Source organism: Phoca vitulina, unplaced genomic scaffold, assembly GCF_004348235.1.
Source record: "Phoca vitulina isolate PV1807 unplaced genomic scaffold, GSC_HSeal_1.0 scaffold41, whole genome shotgun sequence".
Taxonomy (NCBI): domain Eukaryota; kingdom Metazoa; phylum Chordata; class Mammalia; order Carnivora; family Phocidae; genus Phoca; species Phoca vitulina.
This window is the reverse complement of record NW_022589744.1, coordinates 3053737-3067533: the sequence shown is the minus strand read 5'-3', so window position 1 is coordinate 3067533 and position 13797 is coordinate 3053737. Positions and strand designations below refer to the sequence as shown.

Below are 13797 nucleotides of genomic sequence, written 5' to 3'. Positions count from 1 at the left end.
TCCTACCTATACCAAATGCCTTGCAGTGTCTGATCACTTCATACTTTTCTTATGGTATATTTTAAGGTATACACAAAAAAAGATGATGAAATGGGATAATTTCCTTACTAAACAAAATCAACAACAAAATAGAGCCTGTCCAAAAGTGAGAGTAAATCAATGCTATATTATTTATCAGTATAAACCAGTATAAATGGGCCATGGTGGGAATGGACCAGAATAGTATAGTCCACATGGATGTTTTGAAACAAAGCCATATTCTTCCCTTCATTTTATATTTATCCTGGATTAGAAATTTATTTAGTAATTAAGTAGGTAACAGACCACTAGGCTGCAGCATCTAATGAGTAGTTGGCACTTCTGGATAATACCTTTATACTCTCTGATACTGAAATGTCATAAAATTGCCCTAAATAGAGTGAGAAGTAACTTCAGTATAACAAAACAAGAGTTCATTTGCTTTTTTGGGCATGGTAGATTTTTCCAATGTCATTTTATAGAACTAGTTAGTGCTGCTTTATTTTCTTTTATTTAAAAAATTCCTTGCTAAAATAATAGCATATCTTAATGAAAATATTCATTAACAAAAAAATTCCTGTGTCCTATCTTGCTTTCTAGGGAGTGGTTATATCTGTTGTCACATGAAATGTTGAATCCTTACTATGGCCTCTTCCAGTATTCAAGAGATGATATCTATACCTTGCAGATCAATCCTGATTCTGCGGTTAATCCGGTAAGATTGGTGGTTATGATGATGTGAATTAACTTGTGACCTATAATGCTTTTCATTTGAAATGTCAGTGTAGTTTATGATATAGGATTACTGTCCTTGTCCTAGTCACAACCTACCTAGCAAGTCCTCTTTTATTTTTTTTTTTGTTTTTTTTTTTTAAGATTTTATTTATTTATTTGAGAGAGAGAATGAGAGACAGATAGCAAGAGAGGGAAGAGGGTCAGAGGGAGAAGCAGACCCCCCCGCTGAGCGGGGAGCCCGATGTGGGACTCGATCCCGGGACTCCAGGATCATGACCTGAGCCGAAGGCAGTCGCTTAACCAACTGAGCCACCCAGGTGCCTGCAAGTCCTCTTTTAGAAAATTTTCTCAAGTAAATGATTATGGATATATGCAGTAATTTGTGCACAGGGATGTGCACTGCATCATTTAAAGTAGCCCTAATTGGAAACAACATCGTTGTCCATAGGAGAGGGATTGAATAAATTATATGAAGCAAAATTACATTAACGGTTAAGAGCATAGGTTCTGGAATTAGAAAAACATGAGATCATATATCCTGGTCCTGTTACTTACTAGCTTTATGACAAGCCTCAATTTTATCATTGTTAATAATAATAAACATAGTTTGAACCTCAGAAGGGTTGTGACAATTAAGTGGGACCCTGCACAGTAGGTATTCAGCATAGTGATGTACATTGTTAACCCTATTATATATTATTTAAGCACTCAACAGAAGTTAGTAGCTGTTAATTAATCTGTTGTTTTTATGTTATGTCTATTAGCTTTCCATACAAGGGCATACTGTATAGCCACGAAAATGACACTGTGGGACAGTAGTTAATGACAAAGTGTTCATGATATATTAAGTGAAAAGAAAGTTACAAAATAAGATGATACAATTTTGGTAAATACATATATGTGTAAATCAGTATAATACTGACGGGGGTTATCTCCAGGTATTAGATTAAGGGTGATTTTTTATTTTTGCTTGTCTATTTTCTAAATATTTTCTTAAAAAAAAAAAAAAACAACAAACACCTATTTTCACGATAAAAGGGAGGGTTAAAGATGAACTTAAAGATTACTTATTAACTAGAGAAGTAAAAAAAAATTTAAAATGCCAATAACTAACGGTTTACCATGAAAGACCAGATATATCCAAACATGGTAGAAATGTTAGGTTCATTGCAGAGAAATTTTATAAAGGGAAGATTTTTAGGTGAAGGCTCTGCTTGGGGAGCCCATTACTGTCACTGTATTAATAATAGCTTGTGTTTGTTGAATGTTTACCATATGCCCATCCAGTGCCATGAGCATCATCATCTCATTTTACTCCTTGCAGACCTATTTGAGATACTGTTATTACCCTCATTTTTCCAGATGTGGAAAATGAGTCCTATAGGAGTGAAGTAATTTACCCAAATATGCATGGCTAGTAACTGGCAGAATTAGGGCTCTGGTCCAAGTTAGACATGAAATCTGTGCTCATAAATCTATGGTGTTCTGAAGTTCAGATTCTGGTTAGGTCAAGGAAATAGGGAGGTTTAATATTGAACGCTTTTTTTCCACAACAGAGTCAGGATTGTAAAGGGCTCAGCAGGTAACAAAAGGAGAGGAAGAGTAATCTGAGTGGTTTCATGAAGCTACAGTGGGGAATGTAATTTGGACTTAATTTCTAAAGATAATTTTTACAAAGTGACTATACTCTCTGGGGGAAGCTTGTCCCTGGTGTAATATTTTAGCAATGGAGAGAATTTTGAACATGCCCTATAGAAACTCTCCCTATTGATAATTGACCTTTGATATGACAGCCTTTTCCACTTAAATTGTAGAGTATAAATTGATACTTATAAAAAAGATGAATGCTGCTTAATTTTTATTAAAAATTCCCTGCATGTGTCTAACTTGAGTATTTATATAAACTTTTCTTGATTTCAGGAACATTTATCATATTTCCACTTTGTTGGACGAATAATGGGAATGGCTGTGTTTCATGGACATTATATTGATGGTGGTTTCACATTGCCTTTTTATAAACAGTTGCTTGGGAAGTCAATTACTTTGGATGACATGGAGTTAGTTGATCCAGATCTTCATAACAGTTTGGTGTGGATACTGTATGTATGGAGTCTTGTATCTGCTCATTATAGTTAGAATCTGAGCCTTAAAAAAATATACATGTTTCAAAATGGATGTACTTTTTTAAAAAAAATGATGCACAGAGAATATTGAAAGAGATTATTTGAGTGTTAGGACTTCACTCTTTCTGCTGCTTTCCTGTGTATTTCAGATTCCTAAAAGTTAGTGCTACTACTTTAAAAAGGAAAAAAACTAGTATATTCTGTTTTAAAAAGTAGCACATGCAATGATTTCCTCAGCATGATACAAGTGCTGTTCCAATCCTGCATGTGTGAGAATAGCGAATTCCTGTTGAAGTAGTGATTGTAGAAACCATACTTTGGAAAGGGTATCTGTAAGATTCAGTTCTGTTTTGTCAGAGGTCATTTGTTTATGAATATACATTGGCCATACTTACAAAAGTGGCTTTCTCACGGGACACTCAGGCGTTTGGTTGCATGGGGGTACCCAGATTCAAACAGAGCTTCTTACTTAAAAGCCAAACGTAATTGAAGTTTTCCCTATGTAAAGCCCAGCTTTGGCCAGGGGGCTTTGTCATTACTCAGGAAGTGAAATGTTTCTTGAGGTATGGTAGCACAAGGACTAGCAAAAGGAATCTGATCTTGTATTTGTCATGTCATAAAACTAGCTTAGTTTTATCTGTCTTACCAGTTAAGACATCTATAGGATCCGTATTTTAGATTTTCCAGTTAAATATCTTTCTCTTTTTTCCTTTCTAGTGAGAATGATATTACAGGTGTTTTGGACCATACTTTCTGTGTCGAACATAATGCATATGGTGAAATTATTCAGCATGAACTTAAACCAAATGGCAAGAGTATCCCTGTTACTGAAGAAAATAAAAAAGAATATGTCAGGTAAATACTTTTATGTTCACAAGCCTGAGAATTGTTTTGATGCTCTAGAATGGCAGTACTGAAAAACACTGAAGTATTTAAGTCGTGTTATTTACTGCTACAAAATAGGCTTCTGTAGAATTTAGTGGCTTTAAAAACCACCACCATTTTATTTTTTTCTCACAATTCTGTGGGTCAGTAATTTGGATAGAGAATAGTAGGGAGAGCATACCGCTCCTCCATGTGGTGTCAGCTGGGACAGACACCAGGATGGCATCTCACTCAGCTGGGATGGCTCAAATGGCAGGGGGCTGGCTGGAATGGCCCCTGGGTCACCATCTGGGGTCCAGTTCTCATTGTTGGTTGGGCTCCCTGGTTATCCCCATGTGGTATCTGAGGCCTCTCGGAATTCTCCCCATGGCCTCTCTCTTCCCAGCAAGACAGCCGGACTTCCTGTGGGGCAGCTGGTTTCCCAGAGCACACAAGCAGGAGTTGTCAGACCTTTTTAAGGCCTAAGCCTGGGACCGGCCAGATCACCCCTGCAGTGTTCTTTCTGTTAAAGCAAGTCACAAGCCAGCCCAGGCTCAGTGTGGACGAGGGGCTGCACAAAGACACGGACACCAGGAGACGGTGTGTGGGGCTGGTCATAGCGTAGCTGCTGCAGCTAGCCATACGGGACGCTGCCGTGCTGTGTGACCAGCACCCTCCCCGTCGTGGGTGTAAGGGGTAAATACAAGAAAACGTTCTTCAGATTTTCTATAATCACCTGATGATTGAGGAATTTAGAAGTAGGGTTAGATCATTTGGCCTATGGTAACTAAAGTTCTTTTAAACATAAAACTGTGGCAATCCAGTGTAGGTGTTTGAACTTGACCACATGAACACAGAAATGTGCACGCTGTACTTTTTGGTGTAGATTATATCCCTAAGTCTTAACTGGCTTAATTGTCCTGGTTGACACGTGAGGCCCATCAGTCTCACAGACTGTTCATGGGAGTGAGCACTGGAGTAGCTTTTTTGGAAAGCAGTTTGATAACAGCTATCAAAATGAAAATGCATATGCCTTTCAACCAGCAGCCCTGTTTTTAGGAATCTATTCTATAGAAACCCATGTAGTTAAAGAAATATAAATATGGAAGTTCACTTAAATACTACTTGTAAAAACAACTGAAAACTGATGAAATGTTTTTAGAGGAGAACGATTTACATATATACATTGAACAGAATGTTATATGGATGTTTAAAAGAAAGAGACTATATAAGTTGTCAGAGTTAAAAAAGTTTTAGGGGCACCAGGCTGGCTCAGTCGGAAGAACATGTGATTCTTAATCTTGGGATCATGAGTTCAAGACCCACATTGGGTCTGTAGAGATTACTAAAAAAAATTAGTAAACCTTTCTTTTTTAAAGGTAGGTTTTAGGGGCACCTGGGTGACTCACTTGGTTAAGTGTCTCTGCCTTCAGCTCAGGTCATGATCCCGCGGTCCTGGAATCGAGTCCCCATAGGACTCTGTTCAGCGGGGAGCCTGCTTCTCCCTCTCCCTCTGCCTGCCTCTTTGTGTGTGTGTGTGTGTCAAATAAATAAAAATCTTTCAAAAAAAAAAAAAAAAGGGCAAGTGTTAGGAATTATATGGGAACAAAGTCTATGTTGTTGTTTTATAATTATTCGGAAGATGTCCAGGAGGACTATATACCAAATAAAGTGTATGGCTAGGATGAGGGAGTACTGGTGCTGGGCCTGAAAGTAGACAGGGAGAAGGGGGGTAATAGAATGGACTATCTAGCATGGACTACTCAGTTCCTAGACTCAGTCATGTTTTCAGCACACAGTCATGTCTCCTACCAGACACAGTTTTGACAGAAAAAAGTTACAGAGGGGTGCCTGATCAGCTGCCTTCAGCTCAGGTCATGATCCCAGGGTCCTGAGATCAAGCCCCACGTCAGGCTCCCTTCTCAGGGAGCCTGCTTCTCCCTCTCCCTCTGCTGCTCCCCCTGCTTGTGCTTGCCCTCTCTCTCTGGCTCTCTCCTTTCTCAAATACATAAATAAAATCTTTAAAAAAAAAAGTTACAGAGAAAAACTTTTGTAAAGATGTGCAGTTTTGCTGTCCTCTTAAGCAAACAAAAATGAGGTCTGGCAAAGGATCTAATGTTAAGTAACTTCTTAGAGTAGAGATTGGTTTCCCCACGTTTGGAAGAGGAAGTGTTGACATATTTGGAAGGTGAATAGTTCTGAGATTTTTGAAGTGGAGAAGTTTTCCCAGGTAGATAGATTTTTTTAAAAGGCAATTTGGTTATAAGTCCAAGTCAAAAATATAAATAAAGCTCCACGTTAGATGTAGTTTGGTGTACTTTTTGTTGGTAACATTACATCTTCCAGGTTCTTTTTAAAGCCTCCAGGGAACAATGAGTATTTAATCAAAAAGTGTTTACCATTGGCTTTTACTGTTCTCATTCTGGATATGAAGAGACTCTTTACCTCCTCCTTCCCTACATACCACCTCCAAAATACAAACGAAACACCCAACACGTTCAGATTATACTTTGAAGTGAAACCAGAAAAATAGTTTGGTTGAATGGGCTCTTTTTTCTGATTGGTGGCATGCATGCTAGAAGTTCAGAAAGAAGTTTTCTCCAGATTTTAACTTCAGACCCATCTAATCTCTAGCTGCCTTCCAGTTTACTAGGAATTTCTCTGATTTGCAGAGTTGCTTTATTCATGCTGCTTTTGTTAGTGGAAGGTCACCACTTTTTAATTTACAGTGAACCACCTCACAGCTCAGGGTCCAGCACCCTCAGGAATCTGAGATTCTTTAGACTGTGGCCTAATTTTTTTTTTTTTTTTTAGGATTTTATTTATTTATTTGAGAGAGAGAGCATAGGGGTGGTTGGAGATGGGCAGAGGAGGAGGGACAGGAAGAGGAAAGAATCCCAAGCAAACTCTGTGCTGAGTGCGGAGCCTGAGGTGGGGCTTAATCTCATGACCATGAGGTCATGACCTGAGCTGAAACCAGAGTCAGACCCTTAACCCACTGAGCCACCCAGGCATCCCAGACTGTAGACTAAATTTTTAATGCTAAGTGCTTATAAAGTGTAATGTCGCTAAAGTAGAGATTCATAATAGTTACCAAATCTGAATATATTTGATCATATGAAACCCCTGCCCAATGTTTACAGGCTCTATGTGAACTGGAGATTTTTACGAGGCATTGAGGCGCAATTCCTGGCTCTGCAGAAAGGATTTAATGAAGTAATTCCACAGCATCTGCTGAAGACATTTGATGAGAAGGAGCTAGAGGTCGGTGTTATTAATGTCATGACATCATTTAGTGTCACGAGGGAAGGTTGGGAATTTTCTGTTTTAGAGGAAAGTCATATTGCTGGTGCTTTTGAAGTTTTATGGTGCAATGCTATGAGAATTCCTGTTCCAAAGCAGGAAAAGTCTTTCCTGCTTTGGAAAAGCCTTTCATGCTTTGGAATTTCTACAAGTAAGCCATCTCTTTTATATTGTGAACACTCTTATTTTTGGATATTATCCTTTCTTGTTTTCATGTCTTATGTGTACATGTTGTTTTCTATTCCCTAATTAAGTGGTTATTTTTTTTAAAAGTCTTCATTATTTTTATTGCCCCGCTACCCAACAGAATATGATTTTGACCTTCCCCTTTTATTTTTTATTTATTTTATTTTATTATGTTTATGTTAGTCAGCATACATTACATCATTAGTTTTTGATGTAGTGTTCCATGATTCATTGTTTGCGTATAACAAAGTGGTTATTGATTTAATTAAGTTTCATTACTTAGTCTCCACCATATTGAAATTTATTTGAATTAAAAGCCTAGGTTCAGTTGGATTTACACTAAGCTTTGCAAGAAAGCATTTAATGGACAAGATCATAGAGAAATAATTAAAACACTTAGGATAGGGGCACCTGGGTGGCTCAGTCGTTAGGCGTCTGCCTTCGGCTCAGGTCATGATCCCAGGGTCTTGGGATTGAGCCCCGCATCGGGCTTCCTGCTCCGCGGGAGGCCTGCTTCTCCCTCTCCCACTCCCCCTGCCTGTGTTCCCTCTCTCGCTGTCTCTCTCTCTGTCAAATAAGTAAAATTAAAAAAAAAATAAAATGAAACACTTAGGATAAACTGTAAATATATTTCCCCTCTTTGGAAATATTTATTACTAACAGTAGCAGTAACAAACAACCGTTTTTTTGGTGGTTGTTTTCTTTTAAAAGCTGGTCGTTAAAGCACCTTTAGTCTGGTTTTATAATTAAGACCTTTAAACAAATACATCTGAATTTCCACTGAGCTACTTTGAAAAACAATGAGGTTTTATAGAGGCCCCAAATTTAATTTATTCTACTGGAGGCCCCAAATTTAATTAGTGGCTAGGAATAGCATAAATATTTGAAATCTACAAATAAATGTAAAACATTTTATTCATTAACGTCAGTGTCCTTTCTTTTTTAAAAAAATATTTATTGGGGCACCTGCGTGGCTCAGCTGGTTAAGTGTCTGCCTTCTGCTCAGGTCATGATCTTGGGGTCCTGGGATGGAGTCCTGCAGCGGGCTCCCTGCTCAGCAGGGAGTCTGCTTCTCCCTCTCCCTCTGTCCCTTCCACTCCCCTGCTTGTGCTCACTCTCTCTCTCAAATGAATAAATAAAATCTTTAAAAAAAAAATTATTTAAGTAATCTCTACACCCAGCATGGGACTTGAACTCACAACCCCATGATCGAGAGTCACACGCTCTTCCAGCTGAGCCAGCCAGATGCCCCTTCAGTGCGTTTCTAACTAAATCTGTTAACAGACCTGTTAGTGAATCCAAACAGCTTGGTTTGACTCAGTACCATCCCCCATTCCTTTTGTGCTTGAACTATTCAGTAGTGAAATGGCCAGAGGAAGCGGTCAGGAGGAGGCAGAAAACACAGCAGGAATGGCAATAACGCTGAAATGCAGTGCATTTTCATCTGTTCATAAAACAAGTGAGGAATTTGGCCGTATAATTACCACTCCTCTGAAGAAAAGAGGAGATATCTTTTGTGTTAGTAATACTTCTGTAATCCTGTTTGGATAACCGCCTCCCTGTTTAGTGTGGCTATGATTTAGTACTCTTTCCAGAACCCTGTCGAAGCTTTGGTGGAGATTTTATTCAGTAGGGTTAGGGTTTATTTTACATAGTTTCTATTGGTAATGAAATTAAACTTTTTATTAAAAAAGGCATAATTTCTTTTAGTGTTATATGGGATTAATAGAACTAATTATAAAATGTGGGATTTGCAAGTTACATCATGCTTTCCACACGGTTATAATTCACGGTTACCGACACTTGCCTGAGACGAGTTAGTCTTGGAGGCTCAGGAGACGGGTCAGTGGTCACAGGGGTTTTGATGCGGCTCGCGTGTGCTGCCCGTGGAGAAGGATGTCCAGCAGAGCTCTCCGTCCTGTATTTCGTACTTTGCTATAACTTAAAGATTATCAAACAGATTGTTCTCACTTGTTCAGTACCTATTTCTTGCACAGGATGGAGTGAGGTAGGCGTTACTCCAGTATTACAGCAGGGGAAACTGCTGGCCGAGGGAGTGGACCGAATTGCCCACATCCCAAAGCTAGTAAGTGTTGAAACTCAATATGATGCAGGTATTAAGGAAGGCACATCTGAACTGTATTTACTCTGAGTAATTTTCTGTCCATTAAACAGAAATTTAGAATTCTGTGAATATATGGGACTTTCATCCTGTCATGTTCACCACAGTGGTGGTTCTCAGACCCTGGGTAGGGAGCCTGCAGTATGTAAGTCCATGGAGCCTTTGAAATACAGATCCCTCATATCACCCTAGACTCACAGAAGCAGAATCTCTGAACATGGGACCTGATGATATGTCTGTTTTGAAAAAGCTTTCTAGGGCGCCTGGGTGGCTCAGTTGGTTAAGCGACTGCCTTCGGCTCAGGTCATGATCCTGGAGTCCCGGGATCGAGTCCCGTATCGGGCTCCCTGCTCGGCAGGGAGTCTGCTTCTCCCTCTGACCCTCCTCCCTCTCATGCTCTCTGTCTCTCATTCTCTCTCTCTCAAATAAATAAATAAAATCTTAAAAAAAAAAAAAAAAAAAGAAAAAGCTTTCTAGATGATTCTGATGTGTACCTTTGATTAAGAACCATCATATGAGAGCCAACACTACAAATCTAAAGTTCTGTTTGAGGGATTTGGGGCCTAACTTGGATTTCCATTGGCTCATTATTTGTGCAATATTTTAACAGCTCATTATCTGTGGACTTGGAAAGATAGATGTTAATGACTGGAAGGTAAACACCCGGTTAAAACACTGCACACCAGATAGCAATGTCGTCAAGTGGTTCTGGAAGGCTGTGGAGTTTTTTGATGAAGAGCGAAGAGCGCGGTTACTTCAGTTTGTGACAGGATCATCTAGAGTGCCTCTGCAGGGCTTCAAAGCTTTACAAGGTAGAACCCAGCCGGCCTCAGAGGACTGGGGGGCAGGGCATCAACATTTGGTTAATATAGTTTACAAACCGTGGGCCTCATTCTGTTTCGTATCTGTAAGTCTCTCGTCGTGATACCTCCATCTCCTTCCTTTCCTTCGTTCCCTCCCAAGAGCCCTGTCCGCTGGGTCCCCTGTGCTTGTAGTGAGGGCCGCACGCTCCAGGCTGTTGGTCACGGTGCTCTGCCTTTTCTGGTCACCTCGCTTTTAGCCTGTGGTGCACATTCCCACAAGGAAAGCCTGTCTGCTGCCACCTTCACACCTCAGCCTGGCAAAACCTGCAACCACTTGGGACGCCTCCTCCCTCGACTTTTTTATTCTTTCAATAGAGAGAGGCAGCGTGCGTTTGTGGAAGCCATTTGTGTGGCCCGAGCGCTTTCCTTACTGCATGGTGTCAGACCATTTGTTTGTTCTGCGGCATAGCTGTTGACTTTGGGGATGAGTTGGTAATATCGCCAAGGACTGTGGGGCTTCCCGGGGTGGCAGCTGCTTCCTTCCCTCTGAAGCCATGGCTGAGGAGCGCACAGCAAGACTGGCACAGGATCCGGCGCCTTGCCCGCAGCGCCCGTGGCAGGCGTCCCGGGGAGCGCGGCCTTTGAGCTGTGCTTACATTCCCTGTTTGGAGAACTCACTAGCAGACTACCCGGATGTGTAAAGTGAACCTATATTTCTACGTACACTTTTATGGAGGGTCTTATGTTAACTGAGATTTATGCCGTGGACTGCTAATCTTTTGCTGTCGGCCAAGTTTGAGGCCTGAAACCTAAATTTGCATTTAGGTGGTTATCTTTTTGAATGTGTGTATATATATTTGACCTTGGATTTGTCCATTTACTTTTCTTCTCATACTTCTGGCACATCAATTTTTTTTATAGAAGATAGAAGTTGGCAAAGGATTTCTAATCCTGGACTTTTTCTCAAATTGAAACGCTAGCATATTAAGGAATCCAGTGTTACCCAAGGTCAATTCCAGTTTTCAAAATCCAGATTCTTTTCCTCCTGCCCTTGGCAGCTGGTAGTGGAGTCACCAGTATCCCCATCTTTAGGCCCCGTGGTTTATGTACCAGTTTTTTTCTAAGATTTCGGAGACTGATACAGTGACATGACGCACACTGACTTCTTCGGCAGGTGCTGCAGGCCCACGACTCTTCACCATTCACCAGATTGATGCTTGCACCAACAACCTGCCCAAAGCCCACACTTGGTGAGTTCTTTTTGGGGCTTTCCCCCCTCAGTCCATGTCCATAGGTGTTAGTTTTAAACCAATTTGATGTTGCATTTGCTGTTCTTATTACTAAAAGGACCTCTAAAAGGAATAAGCCACTTTTAAGTGATTTAAGATTATTCAGAAATTGGTAGGAAAGCCTGAAAGTGGCACGTCTCTGCTTTAGAGAAATACAACTTCTAATTTTATATGTGTCATGAAAAGTTATGTGCCTGAATTAGTATAATATTACACTTGCTAGGCTAGGCCAGTTTGCTTATTCTCAGTGAACTCTGTCCATCTGATTTGCTTATTTACAGCTTCAATCGAATAGACATTCCGCCCTATGAAAGCTATGAAAAGTTATATGAAAAGCTGCTAACAGCCATTGAAGAAACATGTGGGTTTGCTGTGGAATGACAGACTTCAAGGATTTCCCCAGGACTCTATTTATACCCCGACCGCCAGCCTCCTTTCAGCAAAGTTTCGCGGAATGCGGAAATACAGGAAAATGCCCACCCCCCCCTTAAAAATTTTTTTAGGACACTGTGAGGGGAAAGGACAATTTTGAAATTCCTTTTCAAGGAAAAAAAAAGAGGTCTTTATGCTTTGCCATGAGGCCATACTCAGCTGCTATTTAAAATTAATATCTTGAACCTAAAGAATGCTGACTTTTCCTACATTTCCAGAGTTAGGCAGTATTCTACACTTAAAGACTACTACTATTTTTATAAAAGGTAATCTATTCAGATCGCTCCACAGATTTCAAGTCTCTCAAACATCAAGACACCTTCAGCAGTCGGTACACATCACATTTCATTTTGATTGAATACATGATTTTGAACAGCTCCTGTACTTGCTCTTTGTAAAAAAAAAAAAAAAAGAAATAAAATTATTTTGAATTATTCTACCTTTGTAAACAATTGGCTAAAGGAATCATTATCTTTAAAAAAATTAAGCCATTTACACATTTAATCACATTTTTCTCTAGCAAAACATTGTATTTTAAAAGCATTATATGTTTCAACCTAGACTAAGTGAGTCTTTTGTATATTTTTCAAGTACGAACTTCCTGGAATACAGCCACATGATTTTGGTTGTCAGATTCCTAATGCAACCATTTAGTCTAAACTTAGTAGCTTATTGATATAGTCAGATGCATTCAGGGGCTCCTTGTTTTTAAGAGACTTTTTAAAAAAAATCCTAATTTTTTATCTTGAATCAATATGATCAGGTATTTTGGATTTACTTCTCATCTTAAATGGAAATATACTGCATTTTTATAGCTCCTCAGATCGTGTGGATGGGATGGGATTTTCATTCTTTTGCTGGGTCAGCTTATCTTTAATATATATGATACTATTTCTGTAAACCAAAGTCTCCTATGACAAGTGCACCTAATTTATATTTTAATTACGGTTTAACTTTCTATCAAGTAAACTACCCAGAATCTTTGTTTAGCTGCTCATGAGCTAAAATTATAACAAAGGAAAAATTTTATTCAGGCAGCTTAGAAAATCCTGTTTTTACCTAATAAAATGAAGGTGGGGTGGGGAGTGGGGTAGGACAGGGGGTAGGATTACTGAAGAAATAGTGATTCTAAATCTCTGGTATAAATTACTTTATAACTGAAGAATTCATTTTGGAGGTAAGGGAATCCCAGTTCCCTTGGTGTTGATCAGCATCTGATTTTGAAATATCCAGATTTAGCTTTCAAGGTGTGTGGCATGTTGCATAATCCAGAAGGCAACCAAAATTCTGGAGTTAGGGATTGAAAAACTCTGAAATCATGGATGGATTTTTAAATTCAGCTGTCAGAAATCTGCACTATATATATATATATATTTTTTTTTTTTTTTCTTACACCGATGTGAACCAAGAGGGGCAAATTTTGATGATAGCTCTGTTGAAATTTTGCAGCTTAATTATCAAGTGAATAGGTCCTTTGTGTTCTTCCGTTTGATGGATTGGTTTTCAGTCTGTGTTCATGAGCCAAGGGGTTCCTCAGAGGTGCCTCAGAAGTAATGGTCTAAGAGGAGGGACAGAAAGGGAGAGGAAAGGCCTAGCTGGTATTTGAGCAGGAGCCTCTAACTACCCCCCACCTCCACCCCGTTTACCAGAGCAGCTCCCAATTTCTCTCTTGTGTGTTTTGGAATTCCAAGTAAGCTTCCATGGGGTGGGAGGTTGGGGGAGGGGATATAAAAGAAGTGGAAATTTTGCTGTTTAAAAAAGTTGAGAACTACTTGTGTAGTTTCTAAGTATTTGAATTTATTTCATTCAGCCAAATTGGACTGCTACATGCAAGCTAGTCATAGTCATACCGTGCAGTGGTAAATGTGCTTCTGCTGACCTTCTCCTTCCCAGACACTTTGTGTTTTCCTGCTGCATTCTTA

The 13797-nt window shown here is 39.6% G+C and overlaps 1 protein-coding gene across 4 annotated transcripts in view; it reads left to right on the top strand.

Annotated features, from left to right (window-relative positions):
- Positions 1–13797, top strand: part of SMURF2 (SMAD specific E3 ubiquitin protein ligase 2) — a 134798-nt gene that overhangs the window by 109494 nt on the left and 11507 nt on the right. For 3 of the 4 annotated variants that reach the window (XR_004302439.1, XM_032429860.1, XM_032429861.1), the window contains exons 13-16: positions 619–733; positions 2674–2852; positions 3594–3731; positions 6884–7004. Coding sequence is in view for 3 of the 4 variants with exons in the window: in XM_032429860.1 (XP_032285751.1) it covers positions 619–733; positions 2674–2852; positions 3594–3731; positions 6884–7004 (553 nt within the window). In the remaining variant the exon portion in view is untranslated. Of the gene's footprint in view, positions 1–618; positions 734–2673; positions 2853–3593; positions 3732–6883; positions 7005–9961; positions 10164–11328; positions 11405–11724; positions 12325–13797 lie in introns of those variants that run through there. The other variant, XM_032429859.1, reaches the window with a different exon arrangement.